At 28.6% G+C, this 18,035-nt stretch overlaps 1 protein-coding gene across 1 annotated transcript in view; it reads right to left on the bottom strand.

Moving 5' to 3' along the window:
• CARPB (Carbonic anhydrase-related protein B) overlaps window positions 1-18,035 on the bottom strand; it is a 198,245-nt gene that overhangs the window by 21,215 nt on the left and 158,995 nt on the right. Inside the window, exons 3-4 of the mRNA XM_065509207.1 lie at window positions 15,127-15,263; window positions 14,855-15,067 (exon numbers count right to left, since the gene is read on the bottom strand). Coding sequence (XP_065365279.1) covers window positions 14,855-15,067; window positions 15,127-15,263 — 350 coding nt within the window. The remainder of the gene's footprint in view (window positions 1-14,854; window positions 15,068-15,126; window positions 15,264-18,035) is intronic.

The raw sequence follows: 18,035 nt of genomic DNA, 5'->3' as shown, positions 1-18,035 counted from the left end.
TATATGTTATTTTTATTGAATTTTAGGGCCTTATACGGGAGCTATGACTAATTATGGATCGATCTTCATAAAATTATGTGACATGAATTACCAATATATAGTCATAGGTCCCATATAAGGCCCTATTCCGAAAATCATTCACGAAAAAAAATTACCGAAATTTTAAAAGAAAAATATTTTTACTCATTTAATTAGTGTAGGGTATTACATCCTTTCTTACTTGTTTTTATATAGTTTTTTTTTATCCATATGCGCTGGGGGAGAGAATACTAAAAAAGGGGTTAATGAAAAGTTAAATAACTTCAACACTTTTCATCCGATTTAAAAAAATAAAACCATATTTTGTTAAGAACAAAATTTTCTTTATATATTGGTATAAATTTCTATAAGCTTTCATATCAAAATAAGCAATGAAAAGCTACTAATATCAACAAATTTTAGATTTTTTTTTTTCAGATATTCTTAACAAAAACAATACTTATAACAAATGTATCCAAAAATACACGTTATCTGAAAGCGTAGTCAGCTATCTTATCAAGCCCGTTAAAAATTTAAAGTCGAACAAAAACTAACTGAGTTACAGGTCAATAAGTCGTCGAACTTTACTGAAAACATTTTTTTTTTTTAGAATAACTTCTCAATTTGAAGGTGTTTCTGAAATTTATATACGAAAGGTTGTTTTCAAGTTTTTTTTCACTGTAGCACCGTGTAATTAGTATAATAATAATAATAGATTCCAAAATAATTTTATAATTTTTTTTTTCAAATTTGGTTTAGAAAAAATTTAGAAAATCTAACATTTGGGATTTGATAGATTTATGAAATTTTATAATTTTTTTCCGACAACTTTTATATTTTATATAAAAACATATATGGTTTTTTGTTGGATTTTTTTTTCAACATAAAATTTTTTGGAAAACATTACTACTTTGATCCATAGCTCGAAATTTCAAATATAATAGCAACCTCTAAACGTTATCCGATTTGGTTTAATTTTTGCATTTGATTTTAAGATGACGAAGAAATATTTTACACCATTGGTGCATCAGAAATCCCAAAAGTGCAAAATGTGAATGTGTGTTTTCATTTCAAATATCTTTTTCCCTTACTGCTATGTTTCTCTCAACCACTTATCAATATATTTCTCACATAAAGGCATCTCAGACTGACTTACTGCAAAAAGTGAATGATAAGTGATAGATGATAGCTAATAACCTTATCAAAATAAATGGTCACCCAATTTTCAGGCTGTAACGCCCAAAAAAATAATTCCATAGCTACTTTTAAGTAAGCTCGGGAAAATGTTTGTATTCAGGGCCCCATCCTAATGTTTATAATACCAACTCATACTGGTCACATACACACCCATGCAAATGAGTAACAAAACCAAAGAGTAAACTTTTACTGTTTACATACATACATATATATGTATGCATGTAACCACGTATGCATGCATGTAAGAGTAACTATTTGTGTAATATTTAGGAGTACGAAGAACAAAAGCAATGCAAACAACAAACAACAGCAACAAGGAAAGAAACTCCCAACAAAATAACAGAATCCATAACAACACAAATACCAAAAATAACAAGGACAACTACAACAAAAACAAACGGAAACAGTATGTAAAGTAAATTATTGTGTGCATACGTAAGAATGCGTAACTTTGGGAATATTTACGTTCATAACTGGTAGGTATTCGGTTGCATTAAGGTTGCTATTCGAATATGAATTATACGATTATTCGAATAACAACAAATTGGTAATTTCACTGACTAACTAATCAAATTTCGAACAAATTCTATTGTAACATATCTATTATTTTTAGCTTAGAATTAAAACGTTTTAATGATTTTATGTTTATAAATCGTCTGAAATGGTTTGTTGATATTTTGAATAAATATTTTTAATTTTCATATATTGGAATAATAAAAAATATACTTGCGAATGTTTAAAAAGTCGAGTAATTGTTTAACATAGTATCTATACATTTCGATTATAGTTGTTCCTATGGGTACATTTATAATTCCAATATTAATGTAGGTATATGTACACATCAGTATGTATGTTTTTCATTTAAAAAGGAAAAGTGCATTTTTCGAGTCACCTACTTTTTGTCTGTTTATTTGTTTGCCAAGTACCAGCCAGCATGAGGATAAGGATACAGAAAACAAATTTGTTGATATCATTTGTGTATGCGTGAGAGTTTGTGTAAGGCAAGTTGTACTATAATTTTTGTTGTTTACTAGAGAGACTTTCAATAACTACACACAATTTTACAAATTCAAACAACAACAGGAAGGATATGGGAAGAATACATAAATGGAAAATATAAACGCACGCTGACACACGTAATATAGAAAACAAAATGCATGACAATGTTCAGGTGAATTTTGTTTTATTTTTTATTCATCATAATTTTTATTGTGTACTTGCAAAAAACTTATTATTTTTGTATGAATATTTGCTGTAAAACCAAATAAAAAGATAAATTGGAATATTTGAATGCAATGAAATGCAATGCATATATTTTTCAATATATGAATATAAAATGTATAATTCATAATATTTATATTTTAAATGTGTACAATTTTAAAATATATTGAATTGTTTTTGGTTAAAAGTAATATATAACTTAAATTATTAATTGTTTTCCATTTATTTGATACTTTAACTAGCTGAAAATGTGACTAATGAACTAACATTGGTATAACTTTTCGTTGTCAATATTATTTGAACCACTTGTTCAAATTCATAAAATTTAGCAGGAGACGATAAAAACAGGATTTCTAATCTAGCGTTCAATATTTGAATAAAACTAAATTTGAAAGTAAATATCAGATATTGTTTTTTAGGTAATAATAAAGATTCCGACATTAAATTCTATTTGTTGTATGACTTAAAAATAAGGGATTTTTTTAAAAATTTTTAGCTTTAATTATGAAACATTTGTACAACAAAAACTTATTCAAAGTATATGCCATTGTTAGCTATGACCTTTCCCCATCTTTCTGGCAACATATGGATTCCGATTCAAATTAACTGCTCATTTCTTCAGCCAAGAACGAATCAAGCCAATTTCGGATTATATGAAAGCGTATTCCAGAAAGATAGTTCTATATCGATTGATACAAATGAGGAGTGAGTTTGAGAAACGTTAACACATGTGTTTTCCTCGAATCCAAGTATTATTTGATATTTTTTTTGATCAAGTCACCTTTGAAATAAATAATGACAATTATGTTCATTTGTTATTAATCTGATTAAAATGAGTGACGAGAAAAAGGTACATAATAAAATTATTAAATATTTTCAACAAAACCCAACATGGTCCTACAAAAAGTTGGCCAAACAATCAAAGGTCTGTCGTCAAACTGATTCCAATGTTATTATAACAGTATCGGGAGACCTTGTCCGTTGATAGAAAACCTGATTCAGGTAGAAGGAATGATCCACATGAAGTTTCTAAAGCCAATAAATTGAAAGCATTTTCAAAAGAGCTCTCAATACATCCGGTTAGCTCAGTACTCGCACTATGTGGTTTTAAAAGTTAAAGCCAATTCAAGTTTCAAAACATACAAGGCTCAGAGGGTTCCTGACAGGAACTCTAAAAAATTTAGAGGCCAAAGACAGAGCACGTAAATTGAAGTCAAATTTTATACAAAAAATTTACCTGCTGCATAATGGCTGACGAAACTTAAGTTCTGCAAAATTGTTCGCAGCTTCCGGGTCAATATTTTTATGTTGCTGATGCTCAGAGAATGTTTTAGAAAAATTTAGGATCCAAAAACCGAAATTTTTCTTGGCATGGCAAGCAATATGCAGTTGTGGCAAAAGAAGCCAAACACTTGTTACAAAGGGCTCTATAAATACCGAAATTTACATCAAGGAATGTCCTTTCATAAGACTTCTTAATGTGTCCACTTATTTTTGGCCTGATTTGAAATTCTGTTACTATTGTAAGCAAGGTATTGAATGGCACAATAACAATAATGTAGTATTTGTACCAAGAGATGCAAATCCTCCAAAGTACCTGGAGCTAAGGCCAGTGGAGAGATATAGGGCTCTTGTTAAAAGATAATTGAAGAGCACAGAAAAGGTGTGCAAAAGTGTGGTATATTTCACTTTATTCGAACAAAGTGACAGAATGCTCTATAATGGAAGGGTTTCCGAAAAAAGTTTTTAAATTCATCACTATTGATTAGATCTATATAATTTCAATCAAATAAAAAAAAAATCAAAACTGTAGGTTTAGTGGTTTCTTTTTTATTAACATTTATGTACGCTAAGATTTTTTCGATCTCACTCTACGGGACGGGACTATAAGTCGGGAAGCTAAATTTCCTAAACACTTGTCTCTAATTAGTTCTTAACATGTATTGCAACATGTAGCCTCATATTCTGGACGTTTTAGGTCAATGCTCGCTTCAGACGAATCAGTAGCGTTCAGCACAGGTTCCCTGTAATGGTATGGTCAGATTTATGCAGCTCATAATATATACGACCCTTCTAATCCCACCAGAATACAGAGAATTACCTTAGGTCATGGATATTCAGCCTTGGGGCTTATTCGATTGGTGAGTCATAGTGGATCCATTTTTCATCGAAAGTAATGATTTGGTGCAAAAATGATTTTCTTTTATGGCGTTCAAGCATCATTTCGGACAGTCTTTAATGGTATCTCAGATTCAATTCGTATGGTACAAAATGTCCATGCTTATGGGTGAATCTTGCAGCTTACAAACATTATGAAATTGCTGCTTAGTTGCTCGCAATGACTCTTGCTTTGGCTGAGTTTTACAACAATCTTCATGGAGTAATGCCTCCAATTTTATATTCCGGGTCAAAAGCACCACTTCTGGACAGCACAAACGGTTTTTCGCACCTTGAAATCGATGGAACATATCCACTATAAGATTCGGTGAGCAATCGGTGTCCTTTTATCCAATTTAAGCGAAACATCCCGCATATTGTTGGTACAAAATTTGAAATTTTCGAAGCAAAAAAAATTGTTCTTGTTTCTACTATTACGAACAAAAACCGTGTTCAAAAGATTCACCATCTATTGTAAATTTCGAACTTTAGGTCATACAATAATATTTTAAAAGCTTCATTTAAAATAGAACAATAATTTTTTAAAAATTTGGAGCAAAGTTGCGGACAAAGCTCTAACTTATAGTTTCATTTTGATCTGAACATTTTAAGCCAACTTAGTTAATTTATCTATTTATAATGACAAATTTATTTTACTTAAATTACTTACTATCACATATACATATCTGCATTTAAATTTTAACCACTGCAGTGCTTAAATTGTCATAATTCTTAACAATTTAACGCCACAACCAAAGAAAAACATATCATAAAAAATAGTCTTACAAATGGTTTAATTTATAACATTTCCTCTGCTATTTGTCATATGACAATTGCAAAATTTTGAAAAATGACATAATTTTTTGTTTGTGTAGACAATATTTTCTAACTTCTTTCACAGCACATAGACAGAGCGCCATAAAAAGGCATACAAATCAGAACTGGGGAAAAACAACATACACATTAGCACGAAAACAATGCAAAGGCAGAATGGCAATTGTAGGAGAATAACTCGACATTATACAAAAAATGGAAATACAACTAAAGTAAAAGGGAGTAAAACCAAACATCCAACCACTACTATGTCTACTACTAGCTGTATTTAACATACAAACACTCTTAAACTAACATTTAACCAAAGACTAGATAAACTCTAAAAACTACATGTAATCATAAATATAATACATATAGAAAAAAGCAGTTGTTTAAAAGTTTTAATAATAAATTTTGGTTATTATACCAGAAAATTGTTAAAAAGTGATTAATTATTATTTAATTCAAAATTAAATAAATGTCAATTTAATTCAAAAGTAAATCTTTACAGCAAATTTAATAATTACACTCTTTGGCTTTACTGCTTGTCATTGCATTCTCGAAAAGGTCTTAAAAAAATGGCGCGCCATTTGTTTGCGGTTGAGCTTGAGGCAATTTATATGCATGACTTTAAATCATGTACTAGTTTTGCAAGTAAAGGGTGGATTGAGGGACGTGTGCAATGCAACACAACGTTTTACATAAAATTTATGTTTAAATGAAATAATTAAAACTAGAGAAAAAATTAAGCGAAGAGAGATATCACAGCGAGTTGAGACATAGTTTAGTTTGCTGATTTGTGTCTTCTATAACATCATATTATTGTCAACATTTTGTAAGTAGTAGTTTTGCTTTTTCTCATTTTCTTTTTGTTATTCTTGGCAATCTAAAATGAGACATTGTAGTATGAAAACACAACAGCAAACAAAAAAAATATTAATTGAAATAATAATTTGTTACAGCTATTATGAGAGTGATTTTTTGCTGTTGTTTTCTTGCAAAAACTATGTTGTGAAACAACAACTGCTGCTATTTAACCCCAATCAAATATGTATGAAAGAAATGTTACGTTGTAGTGGAAACCCCGAAATTATAAATGAGGGAAGAATGCTGACTGGAATGATTTAAAAGGAGTTGAGTTTTAAGGAATCGCTAACAAATAAAAATATTTTTTATCTTGTTTATTATGAAGAGTGAATTAAATGGGAAATACTTTGCATTAATGGTTTTTTTTTTAACAAATCATAAAGTACATAGGATTATGTTACACATGGAATAGAACATCGAGAAAATGGCCTCAATATGTTTGCTTTGTACATATCGCACTCGTTCAACAATACTGTATTAACTCAAAATTTTTAAAAATTCACTTTTTCAAGAAATCAACTAACAACATCAATATCTATCTACTTTAAAAATTTAAACGTGTTCCGATTACTATTTTATCTCGAAAACCACATTTGAGACCATTTTCGTGATAATTAGTGACTACCTTGTATCAACAAATAGGTATTACTTTGAGTTAATACAAAAATTTAAATAGAAATACATCGTATATTTTCATAATAAAATGTATTATTTTGAATTGTGCCTTTATTCATGTTAAAAATAATCAAATTGTTTTATTTAAATTTGGTTTATTTTGAGTTGATACTGTTTTGTTGATAAAATAAAACAAAAAAATATCGAGAAGTTTCAGAAAAATAGTATTAACTCAAAAAATTTATTTATTTTGCAATAATTGCAAAATTTTAAAGAAAATTTTAAAGAAAATTTTTTGGCCTCTACTGAACATTTTAAAATTTTGAGTTAATACAGTATTGTTGAACGAGTGCGATATGCACTATTTTGTCGAAATTTGTCATTACAATTTTGCACATCTAGGAAATTTTACCATCCTTGATGCAGCTTTGAGTTTCCTGTTTCAATGAATGGTTGGTTGTGGGCTTGTTGGCATAGAACTGTGACTTAAAATAACCCCATAAAAAAAGATCCATGAGTGTTCCAACTCAAGATCTAGGTGCAATCATCCTGTTTACTTAATGAAACCACCGATAGACTAGATAATAACGTGCTAAATTCAGTTTGAGGGATGCAGTTTCAAATACGGCAATCAAATTTGATTCCAGAATTATCTAATAAAAAAACACAACGAACTTTGTTATCATGTCGCTATATCGGGCACCAGAGAAAGTCGCTGCTTGGCCAGACATATTTTTAAAAATGTTTGGTCAATGATGACTCTAACCTAAAAACCACACAAAACAGTGACTTCTTAAATATAATTTATCACTTCTAATAACAAGTGACAGTGTTTATATGTAAAATAATATAAGAGAAAAACCAACAAATAAGCATGTTTCACAGTAAGTCTAGTGACATGTTTCACACAAAAAATTGTCATGTCATACCGTGTTCTTTAATTATGCCGATTACAAATCAATTAAAATCAACCTAAGACTGAAGGAAATTTAAGCATTTTTTTATTTTTTTTTTCGAATTCGAACCATAATCAAATTTATTTAATTTAATTTTTATAGGAATCCTTCCCACTGCCAACAAACACAAAAAAAACAAAACTTTCATTGCTAAAAAAGGAAAACAAAAATATAAACATAAGAATGAAATGTGAGCCAAATTAGTTTGCGAAAAATAAAAGAAAAAAAATAAATACAAAACAACGTTAAATAGAATATTAAATAGCCTCTAGGCCATTGAACAAGAGTTGAGAATAAAGATTGCTGCAAAACAAACAAATATTCATACAACAATTACCATGTACTTCAACAGATTCAACAAATATTTTCACACAGACGCTCTTAAACCAAAGAGACAGACACACAGATACTCTGCTATACAAACAAACAATCAAACAAAACATTTAAACACTTTTATAAGAAATTTACTCATTTACTTTGTATCCTTTTTAGCTTGTAATAGAAACATTAGCAACAGACATGACATTGTTATTTGTTGCCAAATAACGTTAGAATTAAAGTAAGTATAATAATTTTTTTTGTGTGTTAATTTTGTGTTATACACTGCTCTGTTTAAACATTACTCTAAGCTTTATATAAATTAGGAAAGAGATAAGGCAAACTGGTTTATGAAATGAAAAATCCTTCAAATTTCATTCCATAGCCAGTTCTACAGAATTTCGAAATTCACAATTTGATACTACAATACGTTTGAAATACATAGTTCTTCTTATATAAAGAGCATCCAATATGTTTTCCTTAAAGATCTTAAGAATAAATGAATCTGTTCATGAATAAAATCTGTTCATAATTTAGAATCACGCTGTTCCAAACACTCCTAACTTTACCTACTGTATCATAAAAATGGTTGACACAAACATGCACTTGTTTACTGTAACCATATATATGATTGATACAATCATGTGAATCGTAAATTTACAATATTATGGTTAATATTACTAAAAACTTGTAAATATGTTGAAATGGTTATAGTAAACTATACTCTTTCTCTCTGTGTGTTTGCAATACAAACCTTTATCTCTGTAAATTTTATTTGCTGAAAATAGCTCCATTATTAAATTAATTTGTCATTTAATAATAAACCTAAACAATGATAACGATAACTTTTGAATGTCAACTCCAGAGTTAAAATAATAAATTGGGTGTATGACTTAAAAATGCGGGATTTTTCAAATTTTTAGTTTTTATTTTGAAACATTTGTACAATATAAATATATTGTTTAGCTATGATTGTTAGCTATGACTTTTCCCATCCTTCATACGGATTTCGATCCAAAAGGACTGCTCATCTTTTGAGGCCATGAACGAATCAAGTCAGTATCGGATAATCTGTTCCAAAGTGAAGCGTGTCCCAGAAACAGCGTTCTGCATCGATCGAAACAAATAGGCGCTACGAACAAAGTCACCAATGAACGAAGTCTCCAATCCGAAAATGAATTAAAACCCCAAAACTGGGGGCTTAATTCGTTATGAATTAAAACTCTTAAGTTCTAACTGAAATAAATCCCCAACAAAATGAACTAAACCCCCAAACCAACATGAACTAATTCCCCAATTATTTTTCATAACAAAAAAATGGGTACAGGTTCCCTGTGATGATCTGGCAGCTCATTATAGATAGGACACTTTTGCTGCCACGAAATGAAAATAATTACCTTAGCGCCATGGGTATTTAGTTGTGTGATAACTAATTTTCCTGATTTTGGATAAATCCTACAGCTTGCAATCGATTTGAAATTGCAGCTTGAGTAGCTCCCAATGATTTTGCAAACTATTATTGAGTTTGACAACAATCTTCATGGTCTTCTAAGTTTTTTTGTTGTCCTGGGCGACCTTTGTTTTCCCTGTCTTAATCATCACTTCTGAATAGCTCAAACTATCACTTGCTTATTGAAACCAATGGAAAATATTCACCATATGCTTTGGTGAACAATCGGTATGCTTTTTTTAAATTAAAGCAAAACTTCCCGCATATGATGCTTTGTTGAAGCAAAATTCGACAATTTCGAAGCAAATAAAAAAGTTGTTGTTTACACTATAGTGTTGAATAACAAAATGAGTATAACCTTCAAAATGACATATAAATTATTAAAAACAAAAACTGGGTTCAGAAGATATGCCATCTATTGTAAATTCCCCATTTTTAAGTGAAACACCAAATATATTACAATTCAAGAACTATTTGTTGTTTCAATATGGTTCAATAGTTAAAAAGAAAATTATGTTTAGGAAAATATATTGAAACAAACTCTCATGTTTAAGCATTAATATGAAACCAATATTCCAAAAATTGGACAAGAGTTTAAAACGTCACACGCAATTGAAATTGAACGATTTTACACAACTAATATATAAAATTTTAACTTTGAACCTCGACAAAATTTTAAATTTTTGAGTAACTTCAAAGTTTGTATGAGCATAACCCCCTGGTTATACCTGTCAAATTTTTATCATGATAACCTTCAAAATGGTTGTCAAGATAAAAAACTATCAGGTATAGTCTCCATTTATTTGTATTGTTGCTTCGTTATGACAAAATTTTTAGTGCTTTTGCACTTTGTCTTGACAACAAATGTCATTTATTTTTATGATGAATATTTTTCAAGTGTAGACAGGGGGTAAAGAATCTTTAACAAATTTTAAGTGGCTAAAATCCATGTCTTGTCGAAATTTTTTATTTCTTTCCATACATTATTGTAATAAGAATGATGTTTTTTCTGTTTCATACTTTGCAAGTGAAAATAATAACACTTATTTAACTGATTTCAAACCTTAGCTACATTTGAAAGTACAAGTATTTCCTTACGTATCTGTCGTTCCATCTTTGTAACAATTTTTATCTAATTTAATGAATTCTTAATTGGTAATTTTAATTAATCCTGCTGCTAAAAACCTTACAAGATTGCTAGACATAATTCCGTTGCTAATAATATCCTGCTAATACTTTTTTTTTATTTCTTTTGTATGCTTTGCCCTTTCTCCAGCTCTCTCTCTCTCCTTAACTTGTTTGTGTTTGTATTTGCTGGTTCATTCATGCTTTAGTATAAGTAGTTCACTCATTCTGTGTAGAAAAACAAATATTGTGTTTAACTGCTTTGGTATGTGAGTGTTTGTTTCAAATCCAATATTATTATGGCAAATAGACAGAAGAGGGTAGGGTGTAACGATTATAATGTGTTTTACAAGATATTCTATTGGTTTCATTAATTTTTTTCTCTAATTTGTTTCTTTGTTAAACAAGTGTTTTGGTGAAGTTTGTAGCTGAGAGTGGGTAACTAAATATAATTGCAAGTTGTGTTTGCTAACCAGTTTAGCATGATTTTCGTGGTTATTTTAGTTGGTTTTTGTGGTTAAAATTTAATCACCGCAAAACATGCAGGTATACAAACTTGTTTGTTTTTTCATATTTTATAAATTTTAATTTTACAATAATTGTAAATTAAAAAATATATACAATTGTTTTGAATTTTAGTTTGTTTAGCGTATTACATAAATAGGTAAGTACATATATATTTAATGTTTGCATTTGTCTTGCTTATTTATGAGTAAAATATACGGGCATATCTTTGTATCGATTACTAATTGGTTTTAAATATCGTTAACAGATTACAATTGTATTATAATGGCTTTAAATATTGTAATTTAAGCACAAAGAGTTATTTTTTATTTTATGAATAGTAAATAATAGAAAATAATAAGTATCTCTGATATTCTGATTTTCACATTCCCATCACATAAATATTTTTATTAATTTAAATTTAACTTTGCTCATCTTAAGCAAATAAAACTTTCCATATATGAGATGTAATAAATATTACTCATTAGAAATTGCTAACTACATATTTAAAAAATAACTTAGAAAGAATATCCTGAAATTTGGTTTTTTCCTTTCCTTTTAACATTAAATAAATCATAACAAATATAACTTATACGCCCTCGTATTTACCACCAAATTTAATGACTTCTTTTGTACAAACAGTTGTAAACATTTAATGAACAAAAATAAAAAAAAACCTCCTCTACAATTCTGTGCCAGTTTATAACAGAAAGAAATCAAATAACATAAAAGAACGAACATTTATGTTAAGAAAATAATAAAGTGTCTTCATATTTGTTTGAAAAAGTGTGTATATAGTATGTATATAAATACACATATGAGTGGCAAGGAAATTGTGTAAATAAATCACTCAACATTTGTAACGATTTAAATGATTGTTTTTCCATTCAACTCTATACTACAAATGTGTTGTTTTTGTACTGATCAAATATACTTCCGCTCGTTTGTCTAAATAAATATTTAACCTAGAAATCTAACAAAATATGTTCAAATGACAGTAGTGTAGAATAGACAAAAAAAAAGTAAAGGAATCATCAGAAAAAAAAGCAACATACTACAACAAAAGGGAAGCTTAAGCTACCATTGACGACAGCAACTGTCATAATGTTCACATCAAAATGTGAAAAAAGAACAACAGCAAATAAAATAAAAAAAAATCAACAACCAACACGTCTAACAAATCTATATGTACTTCAAATCTTTTTCTGTTTTTTTCTTTTGTATTCATGTGTAATGACATTTACTATGAAAATAAAGTCAAAGTCATATAAAACTGGTAGGGTAAAACCAGGTCACGCGAGAGTGAAAAATAAATAGATTGCTACTTTATTTATATTAATTTTAAATTAAAGTAATGCAGAAATAAGGAAATACTGACTAAAGGTTTATTAGTTGTTAATTTAAGTTATAAATTGGGAATCCTTGTAATGACAGAATTGAAAGGTTCTATTAAATATAATTTAATTAAAAAATATTTATTTTGTGGCAAAACGGAGTAATAAATTAAACAAGTAAGAAAGCTATTTTCGGTTTTTTATAAAATTTTTTTTTCGAAATTGTTTTTTAATTTTTTTTGAAAAAGTTTTTTAAAATTTTTTTTTTTTAATTTTTAATTTAAAAAATTTTTTTTTTCGGGTTTAAAAATATTTTTCCTGATTTTGACCCACTGCAGGTCCAGCTTACTATTATAGCATTATATATGTACATCGTTGGAATGAACTTTGAAATGTCTATCAGTAGATATCCATCTTGTATATATTAATGATCCAGATACTTATGGATCAAAAACTGGCCAAAAATCGAGGGTGTCTCGGTTTTTTGCAGCCTTTTGTGGGCCTATTTTGTAGATTTTAAATAGCAACGGAGCCGGAAGAATTCCCGATATATTGATGTATGAATCATGTAAGTTATTTGGGGGCTACGGAAAGTTGAATTCAACATACAGACGGACAGACAGACATGGCTGTATCGACTTCGGTATCTATAACGATCCAGAATATATACTTTGTGCGGTCGCAAATTAAAAGAGTAGAAATTACAAACGGAATGACAAACTTATATGTACCCTTGCCACTCATGGTGAAGGGTAGCATCGGGATTCATCCTAAAGCAGGGAAATTGGGTACCATACGAATTGAAGCCGAGAGACCAAATTATATTTGAATGCTAGAAAATAAAATAATTTTTTCACGGAATCATTACTTGCGATTGAAAAAGGATCCGTTACGATAACCCGAAGCGTAAGTTATCGATTATGAAACAAGGTCAGCCAGTCGAAACGACACAAAAGCAAAATATTCATTCTGCTAAAATCTGGCCAGACCCACTACAGGGAACCCTTACCGAATGCAACTGATTCGTTTGAAGCGAACTCAAAGAATATGCGGCCAGACATGATACCAATATTATTTGTATTGATCGTTGCAGAACGCTCTCTCTGGGATACGCTTCACTTTAGAACAGAGTATCCGATATTGGTTGATTCGTTCTTGGCCTCAAAATATGAGCAGTTCTTTTGGCTAGGAATCCATATGTTGCCAGAAACAATGGAAAAGGTCATAGCAAACAATGGCCAATATTTTTTATAAAATTATATTGTACAAATGTTTCAAAATAAAAGCAAACAATTTTAAAAAAATTTCGCATTTTTAAGTCACACACTTAATATATAAATAATTTAATGAATATATGTTTTTAAAGGGTTTTCTTTCTACTCCAACAATTATATATTTAAAACTTATACACCCTAACCATAAAATACTTTTATTTTTTCATACCATAAGAAATATTTTAAAAAAAGCTTTCAAAACATTAAAATAAATGAAAATATTTTTCAATAAATGTAATTAAAAAAATTAAATTTCAATAAATTAAAAAAAACAATATGTACATAAAAGTTTAAAAGAAAAAGCTTATTTTAAAATAATAAAACAAAACATTTTAAATTATATTTGAAATTAGTTTCATGGTACGAAATTTATAGTCAACTTTATGGACTTTATGCACATAGATAACTGATTCGTGATAGCAACCGAATTTGTGACCGAATTTTATATTTGTGGCTACAAAATTTTAAGAGACGTAACAAAAGTTTGGTTGCTTTAACCGAAATTCATCTTTGTCAACTGACTTTCTGTTGATAGAACCGAATAATTCAATGTGTACAACCGAATCATTCGATTGGCAACAAATTCGGTTGCTATCACGAATCAGTTTTTCTGTGTGGCTTTTGCGATTAGGCTGATATATTGTATAGTTTTTCAAAATGCCATAGTTTAAAATAACAAAAAATGTATGTGCAAATGACAAATGGTTGCCTGGGATTGGAAAATCTTCAAGTGCCATAAGTTGCCCATCACTTCAATAAAATACTAGATTCATATAAATGGAAGTGTATATATTTATTTTGTCTAACATTATTACGAACATGTATAAACAAATGATTTTATTTCTTTGTTTTATTAAAATTAAATTCCCAGCAAAAAAAGGGGGAAATACAAAATGAACTCTTCGTAAGTAAATTATATTTAACAAGTAAATATTGATTTGTTTGTGAAGTGTAAAAGAAAATTACCCAGCCAACTAAATAAAGCACTTAAATTTAATAACTCACCTCAGCTGGAAATGTATAACCATCCACACTATGTTCCGAGCCAAATTGATCATGTAGACCATAGTGTATGTGTATCTCATGAAATCTATAACGATACGACAAAGGACCACCTGTGATATTAACGGGCGTCTGCATGCCATCATAATTGGCAACTGTATCATTGCCCGCTGTGAATATAATACTATGACCTGTATTGGTAATTAAACCACTTATCTGTAATTAAAATTTGTGTAATTAAATATTTTTATGTTTTTTATCTTTACATTACTTACTCTATGTTTATCTATATGTAAAGTTCTTAAATTAGGATCAAATAATAAACGTTGAGGTTCTAAATTAACTGGTGATTGTCTGCGTCCTTTGTTACACAAAGACCATTCGGGATTAATTAAACCCCAAAAGGCTGGACCTGCAAGATAAAGAGAAAATTTCATAAATAAACAATTTTCTCTATTATAAAGAAAAACTAAATTTTCAAGATAAATCACGTTTATGGAAATCATTTGATTATAAATGATCTTAACAAGTGGTTTAAATAAAGTATCATTAATAATCACTTCCTATTGATAGTCTATGATAAAGAACATAAATGCAATTTCCTTTTTATATTTAAAATTTCTGCTTCCCTCCATAAAATTGTCACCTTTTTATTGTGTGAGTTGAAGTGTTACTACAGCCGGTTTTGTATTTAAATTCAATGATTTTTTTTTCTCTTGGTATGTTTAGACCTCAACTAAAGAATCTCATGCTAAAGAAGAATATTAATAAACTTTTCTTTTTTATGATTTTTTTTTTCTTATTTTTCCTTCAAAAAAAATTGTCACTTTAGTTCTGAGTAGCAGAGAAATCTTAGAAAAACAAATCACGTTCAATACACTTTGTTTGCAACGATGTGATACTATTGCTGAGATACTTTGCATGTATAGCAAATAAAGAAAAAACAAACTTATAAAACGTTTAAGTACTCTAGCGCTACATAGTATGTGTATCATTTCTTTAGTTGCTGTCGTCAAATACATGTTATTATGTTATCGATGTATAGAAAATAACTTCAAATACAACATGTTTATTTAGGTTGATAATTCTACTTAAGTTTAAAATCAGTCGTGTTTATTATCAACTATTTAGTTTTAAGTACTTTACATTTCGTGATTGCAGATCCAGACGATTGTAATATGGTGATAAGAGATTAAAGATAAATAAAGTTTTGATTTTGATAGAACTTGATTTTAAGTGAGGAAAACTTTATCCACAGCTTAATATCTATAGGCATTTACTTTAAAGATCTTTTTCCCGATTTTCTTTAAAAACGTTTTTGGAAAGACCTATAAATATCTATCATTGAAAATGCATACGTGTTCTAAAAAATATAATGCAAGATATAACCACTAATATTTCAAACATATCGATGTTGATGTCAGTTTTTACTAATATTTCAGCAATTTATAAACCAATATTGCTGACTTGTAACTCCCAAATGGTAAGCTGTTGAAATTATTTACTTTTATTATCAATGTGAAATGCTGTACGACATACATGCTATACATTACAAAAATCATTCATATTCTATTAACTTTGATTTCTGATGCAGAGCAAATGACTTGCTGAAACAATATTAGAAATCGTATAATTTTTTTTTTAAGGAATTTAATTTAAATAAATATTTTTGATAATAAACAATTGGGGGATTCAAACGATCTGCTATTAGGTCGTATTGTCATAATGTCGTAAAATATTTTTTTAGTTTAAACATATTCTTGTTGTGCTGCAAACAAAAAAGTGTTATTTTATGAAAAAACCAATAAACATAGTTCTAAAAGTCTTATTAGTTTATAACTTTTTTGTCTGAAACCCAACAAAAATTTATTTAAACTAAAAAAATATTTTATGACATTATGACAATACGACCTAATAGGAGACAGTTTGAATCCCCCAAATATTTTGAAAGAAAGAAAATCTTATATAATCTGACTTTTATAAATTGGGAGAAACCATATCAAAACGGAAAGAAAACAGCTATTTTCGGATTTGACATCTTCGATTATAATAAAATTTACCACACATATTACGGTTCCAAGGGATTACTCAAATCAATGACTTTTGCATCGGAAACCCATTACAGTTCAAAAATATCGTGATTTCAAAATTGAAAAGTGTGTTAAAATTTTCTAAAGGTATATACACATAATTGCCCATAACTATGAAACTATTCAAAGTCCATCATAATTTTTGATTCCATTTTAAAGGCAAAGATATTGTCTTTAAAATGGTTTGAATAAAATTGTTTTATTCCAAAAAGTTAAAGGTCAATTTCCGGAGTATATATTTCAATGTAAAAAATATAAAAAATCGCGGTGTTAAAAATTAAAAAAGACTTTTAGAAAATTTTCAATTTTCAAATCGCGATATATATTGCAAACTACGTATTTAATTCCAAATTTTTTAATTTCATATTCCTTTTAACTTTTAAAAATTTCCACGAATGATTAATATTAAGTACACAATGGCAAATATTACTGATACGCCCTCGTTCTTTTTTCATGGAATCAATGAACAAAAATTTAAGAAAATAAAACATAAATAAATTGAATGCAAAGAATAAAAACAGTTTTGTAAAAAATAAAATTATGTAAAGCAATGCCACTAGATAGTCGGCTGTAAATTCAAGATATTTAATTCTAAATTCACTATTCCAAATCAAATTTAATATTAAATCTTAATATCGATGTAACTTAGCAAAACGTGCTATTTCTTCAATCCATTTTTTTAGATATCCCACTCGCATCTCACTCAGTGACAAAACATCTCTTAAAGGAAAGGGCCCATTTTGAAAAATAAAAACCAAAAATTGTATGTCTTGATTTACAAAACATTTATTTTGATAGATATCCCACTAAGCGAAAAAAGGTCTTCAACGAAAAGACCTAAGCTCTCTTTTGAGAAAAAAGACACATTTTGAAAAAAAGTAAACAAATTTTTGATTTTGTAAAAAAAAAATGTCAAAGGTTTTTTCATTTTTCTTTAAATTTTTTTTAGAAAAAAATCTATCTAAACTATTTGGGACACATTTTGCTAAGTAATAAGTTACATGGACGAGAAAAAACATCTGTTTGGCCAAAATCTCAAATTTTGGCACCCTCTAACTCAAAGAGTTCTTGACCGATCTTGTTGAAAATTTCAT

Source organism: Calliphora vicina, chromosome 4, assembly GCF_958450345.1.
Source record: "Calliphora vicina chromosome 4, idCalVici1.1, whole genome shotgun sequence".
Classification (NCBI taxonomy): Eukaryota; Metazoa; Arthropoda; class Insecta; order Diptera; family Calliphoridae; genus Calliphora; species Calliphora vicina.
Note: the sequence above shows the minus strand (reverse complement) of the source record. Positions and strands in the feature narration are given on the sequence as shown.